Source organism: Triticum dicoccoides, chromosome 6B (assembly GCF_002162155.2).
Source record: "Triticum dicoccoides isolate Atlit2015 ecotype Zavitan chromosome 6B, WEW_v2.0, whole genome shotgun sequence".
NCBI lineage: Eukaryota > Viridiplantae > Streptophyta > Magnoliopsida > Poales > Poaceae > Triticum > Triticum dicoccoides.
The window spans coordinates 6,410,354-6,424,933 of record NC_041391.1 but is presented as its reverse complement, the minus strand read 5'-3'; the positions used below and the strand labels follow the sequence as shown (position 1 = coordinate 6,424,933).

Here is a 14,580-nt window from a genome sequence, read left to right as displayed (position 1 = left end):
TTCTGTCTCCTGGATTCGACCAAGTTTGGCTGACAAAACTTGTGCATCTGGATTAGTTCCTCGCCTAACCCCTCTTTCTACTCTCACCTAACCCCTCTCTCTACTCTCTCTACTTTTCTGTCTCTTCTGTGCAAGCGAAACATGCACTCGAGGATACAAAATTGACCAATTGTTGTGTTCTTAATTCTCCTAGGCTAGGCCATATTTAGCACCATCTAGAACGCACAAGCTGCAGGAGCCGGCCAACATAGTCGCACCAGTCTAAATCAACCACACCTTGTATACATCTAGTATGATCACCTAACCCAGCCAGCTTACTTGACACCCCGGATAAGATAACCGCGTAGTATAAATGCAACAAATACACAACAATTCAGTACACTTCCACATAAAACAACCGTGCACGCACTTCACGATGAAGCTGTCGGACTTCAGGCTGGCCAAGGCCGCCACGGTGGCGTACAACTACCTGCACAGCGTGCCAAAGAACCGCCCCACCATGCGTGGGGTCGTCGACTTGCTCGAGCCGCTGTCGTGAATCGACCGGAGCCTAGCTAGCTAGTGGTGGCGCGCGCAGGGAGGAGGAGATCGAGGGGGACTTACCGGGCTGGAGCGTCGGAGGAGGTGAGAGGCGGCCCTGCGTGGTGGCGGCGCATGGCGCTGTCGACGGGGGTGAGGTGGCCAGGGAGGAACCCTAACCGTGGCAGCGTCGTCAGGCGGAGGGGATCGATAATGTGAGAGTGAGGGGGTTGGGGCGCTCGGGCCGGTTTTCTTTTGCTCTAGTAGTAGCGCTGGGTAGAGGCCGGCGCTAGTGCTAAGCCCACCAGCTGTAGCGCCCGTTCAAAACAAATGCTACAGGTAAGTGGGCTACCGTTTTTTGCCCTGCGGCCCATGTAACAACAGCGCGGCTCAAGCTAACAAACGCTGCTGCTATTTAGTAGTAGTAGCGTGTTGTCTACACGGCGCTACTGGTAAATACCAGTAGCGTGGGGTCATAAACAGGCGCTACTAGTAAACTTCTATCTATAAGCATTTTCCTAGTAGTGGTCGGCGGTGCCTTCACTGTGCAGCCCGTGAGGTATCAATGGAGGCTGGCCGGCGCGGCAGGCGGCAGCCTCGGCCAGCCTTGGCATTGATTCCCTCGGGAACCGAGGCGATGAGGGCGACGAAGCGGCGTCTCGCTGACTAGGCGGGCCCGCCCCCGTTCGCGCCAAAACCACTCACCCTGGAGCCCCCGGGCGTCCCAACGCGCCGGGTTCGGCCTTGGTCTGCCGGCACTAACTTCGGCCCAAACCGGCGAAAAAGGGCTCTTGGGGGGCGCGACTGGGCCATTTTTTCGGCGCCGGCGCAAAAAAATCTCCTTGGGGCGCCGTGTTGAGGGCGCGGCTGGAGATGCTCTAAAGAAGGTGCTTTTTCAGAAGTTTGAGTATTCAGTTGTGGACATGCAACACATCTTCACTATGAGTCTGAACAGAGCAAATCATCCAGTAAGGATTTTGAATATGATGTCTAGTTTGTCTATCAAAGAGTGACACACAAGCCCAGAACAAATCGCCACAAGTATCAGTGTGTTGATTATCATCCATCTATATTTTCCATACGCTTATCTAATTACCATTTAAACAGTTCCCAGATATACATACAATTGATCAACTCAAAAGATAAAAGCGTCAAGTAGTGGTTCCTAAATTCTTGCTATTACTGGTTGTACCACATGCACATTTCAAAACTGCATTTTCGATGGAAATACCATCTGATGTAAAGTATGCATACCTCGACCTGATGCAGCTAATAACTTATTATATTACATATAAATAACCCATAAGATACTCTAGAATGCACCATGAGATGGATAATATGCGGTACCTAACTGTCTGTTTTCCATGGGAACCATCCTAGAGCCTCATCCTGCTGCCAGGGCCTAACATAAATGGATAAGAGCAAACAGTACGACATAAATATTCATGTGTGCAACATTAAGGAAATAAGGAACAACTGCAATGTACTGACCATGGCGCGCGGTGGAGCACTGGTCATCTGAGTGTTTAACTGTTTATACTTCAAAATTGTCCAATAAAAATATAATCAAATTGAAACCCTAGAAGCAGAAAATATTTGTCTGTCAAGAGTTCAAATGGAGAGCAACTTTGCAGCCTTTAGGTGTCTAAACATTGATTAATCATTAACCACTGAATTAAATGAACGATTATAAGTTCACGACATGCACAAGAAAAACTCGCCCTGTCCAATAAAAAAGTCTGTAGACAATTTCTTGAGATACTGGTAGTCCAAAGCGTAGTAAGCGGCAGTAATGGAAATAAGATGCAAATTCAATAGGATATCCACAACAGAGAGCCTATAGCTAAGAGAATACAATTAATAACACATTGTTCCAGTGGTGGCGAATGCAGGATATAGAAAAGAACAACAATTTTCCTTTCACAGACTTTGTCGTACTTCTGTTTCTTGTTCCTAGCTGCCATCGAAATGAGTGGCCATACCAGCTCCATCCATGAATATCTCTTTGTTCATTGCACGGACTATGGTAACACTGAGGATGCTGATGTTAGTCAGGATTGCTCTCGGGCTAATCATAATAGAAAATCTACAGCTAGGAGCAATTCCCAAACGGCTGCAACTGCCGTACCATGAAGAAAAAAGTTCTAGGACTTCTCTTTGCATGGAAGATAATCGTGCAAAATAAAAGCCACTGCAAAAGAAAACTTTGAAGGCTTGGAATCAGTAACATAAGTATTAGTTGTTGATAAGGTTTCTTCCATCCATGGTAGCTGGTCAGTAGCACCTATCCATCAAAAAAGGGCTCATAATCTAACAGCCAGAGGAGGTTCAATAGCAAATAACCATGCGACATTTTTGAAAAAAAATTGTGAGGAAACAAAGAATGCCTAAAGTTTTGAGGAACTATCCTTCAGACACTACTAGGAAAAAGGCTACTAGCAGCGCGGGTAAAATGGCTACTAGCAGCTCGGGTACCCACGTTACTAGTATCGCGCTACAACTAATAGTTAGTAGTAGCGCGTGTGAAACCCATGCTACTACTAAAATGTTGGTAGTAGCGCGGGTGTAGCCCGCGCTACTAGTAATGAAATAGTAGTAGCGCCTCAGGTTTTTTCCCACGCTACTACTAAAAAGTTAGTAGTAGCCTGGATGCAAACCCACGCTAGTACTAACGAAGTAGTAGTAGCGCATTTGGTGTTTTCCCACGCTACTACTAACTAATTAGGAATTAAAAAAATAAAATCCACCAATTCCATTCTATGCATACAATTCCAACTAAAACAAACACATATTTGCAATAAACCAGCAGCATTACACATCATTACTAATCCAAGATTTATAATAAACCAGCGCCATTAGAGCACATCCTGTAAGAGCATACATATTGCCATGGCTTTTCATGCCTTCAATTAAAACACCTACACTTCTTGCCAAGTCACTTACTCCCAGCTAGTGCAAACACAGTTACAAGCAAAACAAAATGCATAAAAACACCAAACAGTGGCATCCTATCTCTTCAAATGATCCGCTCCCTCTGCGTCCTTGCAAGCATCTTCACGATAAGCAAATCCGCAGGAAAAAAGTCAACTTAGCATGTACTCCCTCTGTCAACTATCCAGAGTAGATTTTATCCATTGCCCTGGCCATGTTCAAGAAACACTAAATTAAGAATATTTCTACTCTAAATACAGGAGGCATCGGACAGAAAACCAAAGATGAGCAATATCATATGAGCAGAATAAAAAGGAGTTTGGACCATAGCATGGTTAACAATAAAATATAGTGCTCTAACAAAAGCAAGAGTGCAAAACATTGTCCTGTTCCCATTTCAAATATCAACACACTAAAAAAGGCAATAAACACAAACATATAATTTTGGACTACAGCAAAAATCAGTTGCAGAAAGTCAGGAAGATTATATTGTTAAAGTATTCCATTTTCAGATGTTAGAACATGATATTGCAAAAGCAAAATATATGAAGATCAAATACTGAAGCAGCTACAATGCCCGAATTGGCCTTTTACAGCAGGTGAGAAGCACACACTAAAACATTAACAGTCAAGCACATCATATCTTTTGAAACTACCTAAATGGCACGGCAATAACACTTCCTTTTAAATAGTTCGAGAAGACATGCATTTAATGGCAGCCACAACAGTATGCATCTAGATGCCCCTTTAACATAACATAATTCTAGATATAGTGCATGCACAAGAAGAGTGCGCACCAGTACGACCGCTCTGAACGAGCTGCTGATGATGAAAAGGAGACCACCAAAGGCTTTAAGAAACATGGTAAAGGCAATGATAAACTTGTTTACAAACAGAACAAAAGCCATAAAAAACAGGAACTAGGTGAATGGATCCTTAAAAAGGGAACAATGATGTACAACGGGGCAAGCGACCAGAAAGTATCCATACATCAATGTGTGGCACTGCCATCCTAAATTCCCAATGTTGGCGGAGACCTGTTTGACAAAGAAGTTCCAACATGATAAATGCATAATCATTTTAACATGGATTAAATATAATTGGTTCCGTATAATAAGACAGAATATATATTTGGTTTCTTTATATCTAAGCATAAACTGATATGCCTAGTTATCATGGATTGATGCCTCAAAGAACTGTTGCATTGTCACATATAGAATGCAAACAATAAATATAAGCATAAACACGTAAATTTGGACTGCAGCAAATCAGTTGCACAAACTCAACAGACATGAGCCTAACAAGTGGTTAAACAATAAGAATAACCTGCCACCACATTTGGAATCTTTCAGGAAGGTTGTTGTTAAAGCATTCCACTGTCAGATGCTACAACAGGATAGTGCAGAAGCAAAATGTATGAAGATCAAACATCGAAGCAGCAATAATGCCAGATTTGGCATTTTACAGCCAGTAAAATGGACACACTAAAATTGTTAGAACTACCTAAATGGCATGGCAACAATACTTCCTTTTTATTAGTTTGAGAAGACATGGTGCTGCAAGTCTACATTTAATGGCAGCCACAATAGTATGCATATTGATACCCCCTTAACATGGTATAATTCTTGATACAGTGCATTCAAGAGAAGAGTACACACAAGTACGAACGCTCCGAACGAGCTGCTGATGATGAAAAGGAGACCACCAAAGGCTTTAAGAAACACGGTAAAGGCAATGAAAGACTTGATCTATAAACAAACAGAACAAAAGCCATCAAAACTAGGAACTAGGTGAACGGATCCTTAAACAAAAAACAATGATGTAGAACGGGGCAAGCAACCAGAAAATATCCATACATCAATGTGTGGCTCTGCCATCCCAATGCTGGCGGACACCTGCTTAACAAAGAGGTTGAACTTCGGCTTCAGAGACTTTGTTGTTGTCCTCCATCGGTTCCAAACTCACTGAACCTGCATGTACATTGGAAGAACCAAGCAGAAAATCGGCAATTAGAGAGCGATACTTGACCTGTACAGTAGCTCAGAAGCATAACAGGGCTAGCATAAGAACCAACACAACACTTTCTGTATTAGTACCAGATAAAAACTGAAATTCAAACAATAACATGGCCCTTGATATGGAAACAGTTTTGCAGGTATATACCAATAAAATGAGATTAAATGAGAACCAACAGCAGAATGCCCAAAAGGTCAAATGGTGAAGCTAGAATGCGCCATTAGTGTCTGTATGGCCAGCTCGGAAGCATAGCACGGCTAACAACACTTAACTTAGAAAATCCGGCATTCAAATGCTCTGAACGAGCGACACAACACTTGATGTACCGAACCATAGAAAATCCAGCATTCAAACGTAACTTAGCCCTTGGTATCGAACCAAAAACGCCAGCAGGGTGAAGCTAGCTAGCCAATTAGGCAGCAAATGATAATCCCAGATGTCCGTAGGTAAACTATGCATTCTGAAAGAGACGCAGATTTATCTAAGCTAAGCTAAGCTAAGCTCGTGATGTTACGATCATACATAGGGAGCCATTTCAGTTGTCACATGAACCTCTCGATAAGAAGACGGCCTAAGGTACTAGCAAAGCACTGTTGTGCTGTCTACAGATTTATCTGAACCTATGCGACGGCTACACGCAATCTCAATGTGAAGTTGCGCTCAGTCAGAACAAGTTAACAGAGTGAAGTAGTGCAGGGCAATATTGATTAATTGGTGAAAAGACGGTAAAGATCAATTGTAAATTGCCCATGGTCTGCTGGTAATGGATGGATGGTTTACGATGACGGTGCCGCATCGAGCATAGCATCGATCGACGGAGCAACCAGTTAACCACTAGGCCCCAAGTGTCCTAAAGGAAAGGATCCTACTCGTCTCCCAGCTGCCAAGTTCCATGGGGATTTAGTTCAGACTTCAGACCAGCCGTCTGTCTACAGCCTGTGGTCAAAATTAAAAGCAATTAGTGATGCAGGCTTTAAAACCACCCACTTGCAGCCATTTGAGACAGCGTGCACTGGCATTACAAAACGCCGACTTGCAGGCTCGTCTGGTGCATCACGTGAGTAGTGACCCAATACAAGGGTGGGAAAAGTGATTCGTTTTTCATTTTTGTCAGTCATGACACGGGGTTCACGGCCTTGACATTTACAAGTGTGTTACCAATGCCTTGCCATCAGCATCAGCACCCAGTTGGTGGCACTTATTCACAAGTTGTGCAGTGAATCCATTGCATCATTTGTTGAGTAACATCAATGTTCCATCCACATGGATTCAGCATATTTGCAATTGAATCTAACGCCCCAATTCTCTTCTCTTCCACTCTAAAATGTACTGAGATACATTTTAGCCGGATGTTCACAAGAAGAATATTTAACCTCGCCACCAGCGACAGCCGTCTGAGACGGCGTGCAATGCGATTACAAAACGTCTAGTTGCAGGCAGGAAGGCAGAAGGATAATCTTGTTTCAGATACTACGTTTGATGCATCGTGCAAGCAGTCACATGGTTTTCACCCAGGACGAGGAAGGAAGTGTTCAATTTTTCAGTTTCGTCAGTCATGGCATTTGCTTTTTGCGTTCAACCATGCCACCCCGGTGCTGCCTGTAAATGTATTGAACCATTTGCAAGTTTCGTTTTGAGCTACGTACCAATTATACATTCATACAGACTAGCACATCTCCAAAAAACAGAGAGCAAACAAGTTCTAACAAAGGATGCAGAAACATATTTGAAGGGAGCGGGCAGCTAGTGAAGGGGAAGGGGAAGGAGTGGGTACCTACATATTCCAACAGAGGCCGGGATGGGGTCTTGGAGGCCGACGTCGCCGTCGTTGTTGCCCGCCGCTGCGCTGAGCCTGCTGACGCCGGAGGTCGCCGTCGCCATAGACGGAAGGAGGGACGGACGGCAAGCAGCGGTGGTGGTGAGGTGGGAGACTCGCTGCGCCACTGCCATCCGCCGCAGCACGAGGCGGCCAGTCTTGGAGGAAGGTGGCAGCCGCGGCGAGCACTGCCCTACCCCTCCTCCGCCGCTCCGGCGCCACGGCCACGCGCACGCGGCTACGGCAGGATCCGCAGGGGAGCAGCAAGAGGCAAGGGTCCGCGCGAGGGAGGCGGCGGCGGTGGCTTCCATGGGGATTAGAGCGGAGGAAGGTGGGAGCTTGGGGGAGATCGTGGGTGGGTGGTGGCGGCGGCGAGGAGATCGTGGGGAGAGGAGCAGGCGAGTTTGTGAGAGAGTTTTTTTAGGGATGAGAGAGAGAGAGAGAGTGCCGGCGTGGGAGTGGATCGGGCCGGGGTTGATGGCGCAGACATGCTTAGTAATAGCGGGGTGGTCTTACCTGCGCTATAGCTACTTACTTAGTAGTAGCGCAGGTTTTATATCCCTCGCTACTACTATGACATGTCCCAAGGGAATGGTGGAGACCACTTAGTAGCAGCGCGGGTTTATACCCCTCGCTACTACTATCAACTTAGTAGTAGCGCGGGTTTTATACCCCTTGCTACTACTAATTAGCAGTAGCGTAAACTTCTGTGTATAAGGTATTCCCTAGTAGTGAGAGGTGGCAAACACAACTGAGTGGCTCTGCAGTAAGTAATTTATTTTCTTTTATTTTGTATACTAACTTATCAATAATTAATATCGAATAGTAATACCCATCCCTTAGCTGTACCTGTATGACAGTCATAATTCAAGCCAGCTTCCTGGCACTTCAAAAGCCAGTGCAACATGTGTCATCCGCAGGCAAAGAAATTATTAAAACTTCAAGCTAGAACATAATGAAATCTCAAAACTCAAAATGGAATACTCGATTAAAAAGTACTATATTACATCTGATTCTGCTTTGTATGTGAAATCATCACCAGTATAGGTAGACTTTGGTGTTTCCATAGGGGACCCCTTGTGCCAATCAGACAACATCTAACAAGTGTTGATAATCAACACCTGATGCTGCTAGAACCAAACGGTCAGTAGTGAAGTTTTCCTGTTACAGAAATAACAATTCTTCACATTTTTTTTAATAAAACATATTCATTAATTGTAGAGATATCAAAACAACCCTATGGTGAGAACAGCATAGCATGAAACTGTTCCTCCTACAAACAATCATGAACCACAGTTTGTACATAAAGCTGTAAAATTAGAACAACCCATTACAGTTTAACAGCTCGAGTTGTTGCTGGCACTGGATCAGCCGCATACAAACCAATGCTAGTATATTATGTGGTTGAATAGAATTACTTCTGAATTTTAGCACTGACCAACAGAATATTAGAATGTCAAATTGTCAATATCTAGAATCTGTCGCAACTATATCCATGGAAAACTGAAAGTATAGAAAGAAAAACGACCAAAGTGTGCAAGGATGCTCCACGGTGACCAGCATGCTGATATCATGTAATGCTTTTGAGATGCGTCCACGCTATATAGAAGGACATTCTACCAAGAAATATGTAGCAGCCAAGCAGCAAGCCATGTTAATGAGGAATGCAGAATTCAAATGTCAGAAGCAGTACATGATAGAACTTCTGAATAATATGGCATTGATGATCCCAAGAGCCTACGGCATATTATTTGTTAGCTAAGGAACCATCTGTATCATAGGTAAGCATAAGAGACTGAAACACCATAAGATTCCAGGAAAAGCTAGCTATATGGAGTTCCATCGCAATTTATTTAGGTTTATTTTCATGTCTTCCCTTCACATCGTGGTCCTCATCCTGTTGATATTGTTGTGTGAACCCACGATTTACTGGACCAACATGATCTTTGATGAAGAAAATATAATCTTAGATGCACATAACACACCATTAACAGAGAAGTACTGTGGCGGAGCATAAACACAAACAGGTAGCGAGCACCAATGAATGAACACAGAAATGCAATCAAACAAGCTGAAACAACTGACTATGGCATGCAAAGAAAGAGACATGGGCTGCGGAATGTTTATTTCCATGTGAGGACAACTCGGAAATAAGCATTGTTCCGTGTAAGAATAAGGCGGTGGGGAGCGACCGAACGCCACACCATTGCTAGATGTGGGACGGCCCAGTGCGAGGGTGGGCAGCTATTTTTTTAATTCATTTTCGTCCATTTCATTTTTATCTTTTATTTTATTCTTAGTACTTTATAAAAAATTCAAAAAATGGTTACTAAATTTTGAAATATCGTCATGAATTTGAAACATGCCAATAATTTATAAAAAGTTCTGAAATTTATATAATAGTTTACAATTGTTTAAAAAATCCAGAATTGATAAAATGTTTCAGAATTTCAAAAAAGGTGAATTGTTTTAAATAGTCATGAATTAAAAATGTTACTGAATTTGAAAAAAGTCCAACTTTTTGATAAAGTTTCCTGAATTAAAAAAGTTGTCAATTAAAAAATATCTTACCAAGCTTTAGAAAAAGTTCTGAGTTACCAACAAATGTTTATTACTTTGAAAAATGTTCCTGGATCGCATAAAATGTGAATAAATTTACAATATTCTTGGATTTAATAAAAATAAAGACATAAAAAGCAAAAAAGCAAAAATAAAAATCGAAGAATAACCGGGAAAAAGAAACATAGAAACAAATTGAGGTTGTAGAACCAACCAACCGGTGGGAAAAAAGTCGAACTAGGCTGGCCCAATATCATTCGGGAGTGCTGGGGGTGCATGTTTGCCAGTTTTAACACATCATTTTTTTACAAGCTCCATCGCTGAATTTTGCGAGATTAATAAATCGAGACCGCAACAATCTACTGGTGTTGCTCCCTTTACCAACCTGGTGGAGAAGTGGATCACGCCTCCGAATGGAATGTCGAAAATTAATGTGGATGATGTAGCTAAGGCTAATTATAAGTCAACATGTTGGCATGTTATACATTCATATTATTACTATTTTGCAAACAGAAAAGAACTCACATTATTACGCACTAGCTGCCGCCTACTAGCATACCATTCATCTCATCGAATTATCCATACACATGGTTACAATAGAGTTTTATACTAAGAAACCAGATCTGAACAGCTTGCCGCTATGCAATTATGCAAAGATGGCTTATAACAAATGACAAGTGGGCGCCAATTGCCATCGCAGCTTGGAAAAAAGTGTGTGGATGATGTACTAGTTGATTGTTGTGTCCCAAGAAAGTCAAGTTACAGAATTCTATATGCACAACACGTCACCACGTATAATAGTCATTTAGGCGCCAACAATGCATTTTACTTTTAGGTAACATCATTTAATTACCTAAAATAATAGGTGCGTGAAGTCGTGGTTAGTGGTAGGTTACATGTTCTTGGCTTATCCTTGATTATCCTACGCTGGAACTTATTATATTTGTGATAGGCATCTCATCTAGGAGAAGTATCCTCTCGACCAACAGAGATGGTAGATCAATATTTGATGATTTTTTAACATGCGATTTCAAAGAGGAGACCCTACAGTTGCTCAAAATATGTACTTTGCTTAGAAATCAATGCCCCTCACCTTTTTAGCTTTCGTGTATAGCCCATCTAGCCTGAAAATGATGGCATACAATTCAACGGCCCTTTAGATGAAAAAAACAGTTGTGCAGAGATGAAGATCGACATGGAGAAAAGGGTAGGATTTTGTTGATGGAGACGGTGATGATGGAGTGAATGAAAATGATTCCTACAATGCCTTGGTGTTGCTGAGGACAACAAATTTCAATTCCCCTAGACGGAGGAGGTGGATCTCCGGCATAATAAGCACTCCGGGAGAGATGGTGTTCAGTATCCCACCGCGGCATCAAAACAATGTGATACTTACAATTTCTCATGGAGATTTTGGTTAACATATATAAAATCTTCAGTGCCGGTGAGGCAACCAGGATAGCTGTGTGGGCCCAACATGCCTCCTCCAAGCGCCCTGGGTCTGGGTCGCGTAGGCATGACGTGTGGTCCGACAGGCCACCCCCTGGTCCAAGCTTGGCTCTCTTCACTACTTTGACCGTTTCAAAAAAATTTAGCACAAAATGAACTCCACACAGAACTATTTCACGATCTGACCATTTTGGCAACGCCACAAGCCATCACGTTTATTCTCTATTTGGAAATGCCGAACTAGCTAGCGTTGCTTCACATCATAAATAATTGAAAAATGGGAAAAGCTAGTTGAAACTCCAACCACCCTTGGCGTTGCATGCTTCGGCAGCAATGCCCACCCCCTTGGCGTTTCCATTAATGCAATAAGCTTTGGCGTTTCAGCCCTGCCACGTAGCGTCTCGGCCAGGCCAGCAACGCTAGCCAGTTCGGCGTTTTCATATAGTGTAGCAACGCCATGACCTTTGGCTTTTCTGAAAAGGGTCAGATCGTGAAATTGTTTTGTGTGGAGTTTATTTTGTGCAAAAGTTTCCTCATCAGGTCAGAACAGTGAAAAAGGCCTCCAAGCTTCTGGGCTGTGGCCCCTTTTTCGTTTGAAAATGAGCATTTCGGTTTTTGTTGAGTTTTCCTCGCTGTAGAGAAGTCATCATCACCACCTGACATTTTTCTCCATTCTTGAGAGTCCCCCCACCCGATGCAAACATTCAAAACAAAAGAAAACAAAGTAAAAATGATGACAAAGGAAGACAGAGAGAGGAAAGAAGAATAGCCTCAATGACACGAAATACGAAGGCCACACTGACAGGCGAGTGCAGCAGGAATACTCGACCGGGTGGCAGCGATGAGCTCGAAGATCACTTAAGGTCCGCACCACACCGTATCCCAATGCATTGTAATTACGAAAGCCTAGAGTCTGTGTTGGGTGCATGGAAGATGCAGGCTTTTGTATGCCAAACCGCGCAACAAGACAACGGGTAGCACGTACTAAATAACCAGTCTCCACAGCAACCTCTTAACTGGCAATAGACAACAAAACAAATAGTAATCAGCAACCTGGAGCCAGAAAGCAACCACCATCCACCGACCCGGAGACCACACATCTGGATTGCCCGTTTCCTAAGTCTGCCCGGTGATGGTGTTCTGGATTAGGGTTCACTCGCCACGTTGTGGCAGTGATGAACAAGGCTAATTATAAGTCAACACGTTGGCATGTTAGGTTCATGTTATTACTAGGAGTATTTTGCAAACAGATTTTTTTTTCATATTATTACGCACTAGCTGCCGCCTACTAGCATACCATTCACCTCATCGAATTATACCTACACATGGTTACATTAGTGTTTTATAGGAAAAAAACAGATGTGAACAGCTTGCCGCTATGCAATTATGCAAAGATGGCTTATAACAAATGACAACTGGGCACCAATCGCCATCGCAGCTTCGAAAAAAGTGTGTGGGTGATGTACTAGTTGATTGTTGTGTCCCAAGAAAGTCAAGTTACAGAATTCTAGATGCACAACACGTCACCCCGTGTAATAGTCATTTAGGCGCCAACAATGCATTTTACATTTCTGGCAGTGGACTTCCTGGTACATCATGTAATTACCTAAAGCAATAGGTGCGTGAAGTCGTGGTTAGTGGTAGGTTACATGTTCTTGGCTTATCCTTGATTATAGATAGGCATCTCATCTAAGAGAAGACTTTAGGATGTATCCTCTCGACCAACAGAGATGGTAGATTAATATTTCACGATTTTTTAACGTGCGAGTTTCAACGGCCCTGTACATTAAAAAGAAAACAGTTGTGCAGAGATGAAGATTGACATGGAGATAAGGGTAGGATTTTGTTGATGGAGACATCGATGATGGAGTGAATGAAAATGATTCCTACGATGCCTTGCTGTTGCGGAGGACAACAAATTTGAATTCCCTGGCATAATAAGCACTCCGGGAGAGATGGTTTTCAGTACGCCACCGCGGCATCAAAACAATGTGATACAATTTCTCACGGAGATTTTGGTTAACATAAGATCTTAAGTGCCGTGAGGCAACCAGGGTAGCTGTGTGGGCCCCAAATGACTCCTCGAAGCGCCCTGGGTCTGGGTCGCGTAGGCATGACGTGTGGCCCGACAGGCCACCCCCTGGTCCAAGCTTCTGGGCCATGGCCCCTATTTCTTTTGAAAATGAGCTTTCTGGTTTTTGTTGATTTTTCCTCGCTGTGGAAAAGTCGTTATCACTGCCTGAAAATTTTCTCCATTCATGAGAGTCCCCCCACCCGATGCAAACATTCAAAACAAAAGAAAACAAAGTAAAAATGATGACAAAGGAAGACGAAGAGAAAGGAAAGAAGAACAGCCTCAATCGACATGAAAATATGTGTTATGTGTGTTATATGCCATGGCCCCTATAACACATCAATACTCCAACTTCGCAGAATTATCATCATCTCGGTCGCACAACTTCTCCTCACCCTTTTGGCTTTCGTGTATAGTCCATCTAGCCAGAACGGCACTATACTAGTTAGGCCATGGTGGAATTTGGATAGTTATGCAATAAAATTTGCAAAGTTGGGAGTTATATTTTTTTGATACATAACAATTAGGTCATTCCAATTCTAAATAATTTCCTATCAAATTAAGCTGAAAATGGAACTACCTTTCATAAGTAGGGTATGACATGGTTGAAGATTAACCGGTCTATTTTTTAGGTAAATGATATGAACAAGACTGTCAAACAGTTGTGGAGCTACATAAGAAAAGTTGGGCGGGAGAGAGAGCACAAAATATTTCTAGTTCCGAACCAAAATTGGTCACTACTCAATACCTTCTGTTCTAATTGATTACAAGATGAGCAGATGCATGTATATACGACTCCAAGTTAAAATCAGCCATGACATTTAACCATCTATACACTACTACAAACAAAAATAAGTCATGACAATTGATCATCTCTTTATACTACTTCAAACAAAAATAAGCCATACCATTTGATGTTCCTCAACTTCCATTATGCTGAAGGGAGGCACTGATGTGCGCCGGTGGCCGGCGGCCGATGACTGCACTATGAGGCGGCCGTCGACGGCTGGTACTGAGCACCTCCGCTGCTCTTTTTTTTTTCATGGAACGACTGTCTGTTTGCGAGGCTGATGTGTGCTGCTCTATCGGTGGTTTCGTGGGCTGCACTACTGGTGGGCAGGCCGGTTGGGCATCATGCCCATATATTAATACTTTCTTTTCTCTCGCCTTGGGCAGGCCACAACCCACTCGACCTTGTGGAAGCTCCGCTAATGCT

At 43.1% G+C, this 14,580-nt stretch overlaps 1 protein-coding gene across 3 annotated transcripts; it reads right to left on the bottom strand.

The window, feature by feature from the left end:
- Window positions 1-3,451: 3,451 nt before the first annotated feature.
- Window positions 3,452-7,712, bottom strand: LOC119324855. 3 transcript variants are annotated; one of them, XM_037598623.1, is made up of 3 exons: window positions 7,241-7,712; window positions 5,307-5,420; window positions 3,452-3,658 (listed from the first exon to the last, which is right to left on the bottom strand). In XM_037598623.1, exons 1-2 carry the CDS (start codon window positions 7,591-7,593, stop codon window positions 5,375-5,377), a joined length of 399 nt encoding a protein of 132 aa, XP_037454520.1. In that variant the 5' UTR covers window positions 7,594-7,712; the 3' UTR covers window positions 3,452-3,658; window positions 5,307-5,374. The 3 variants fall into 3 exon arrangements, with proteins under 3 accessions (XP_037454520.1, XP_037454519.1, XP_037454521.1); XM_037598622.1 differs by having other exon boundaries at window positions 7,245-7,712; XM_037598624.1 differs by lacking the exon at window positions 5,307-5,420 and having other exon boundaries at window positions 7,245-7,712.
- Between the last annotated feature and the right edge of the window lie 6,868 nt (window positions 7,713-14,580).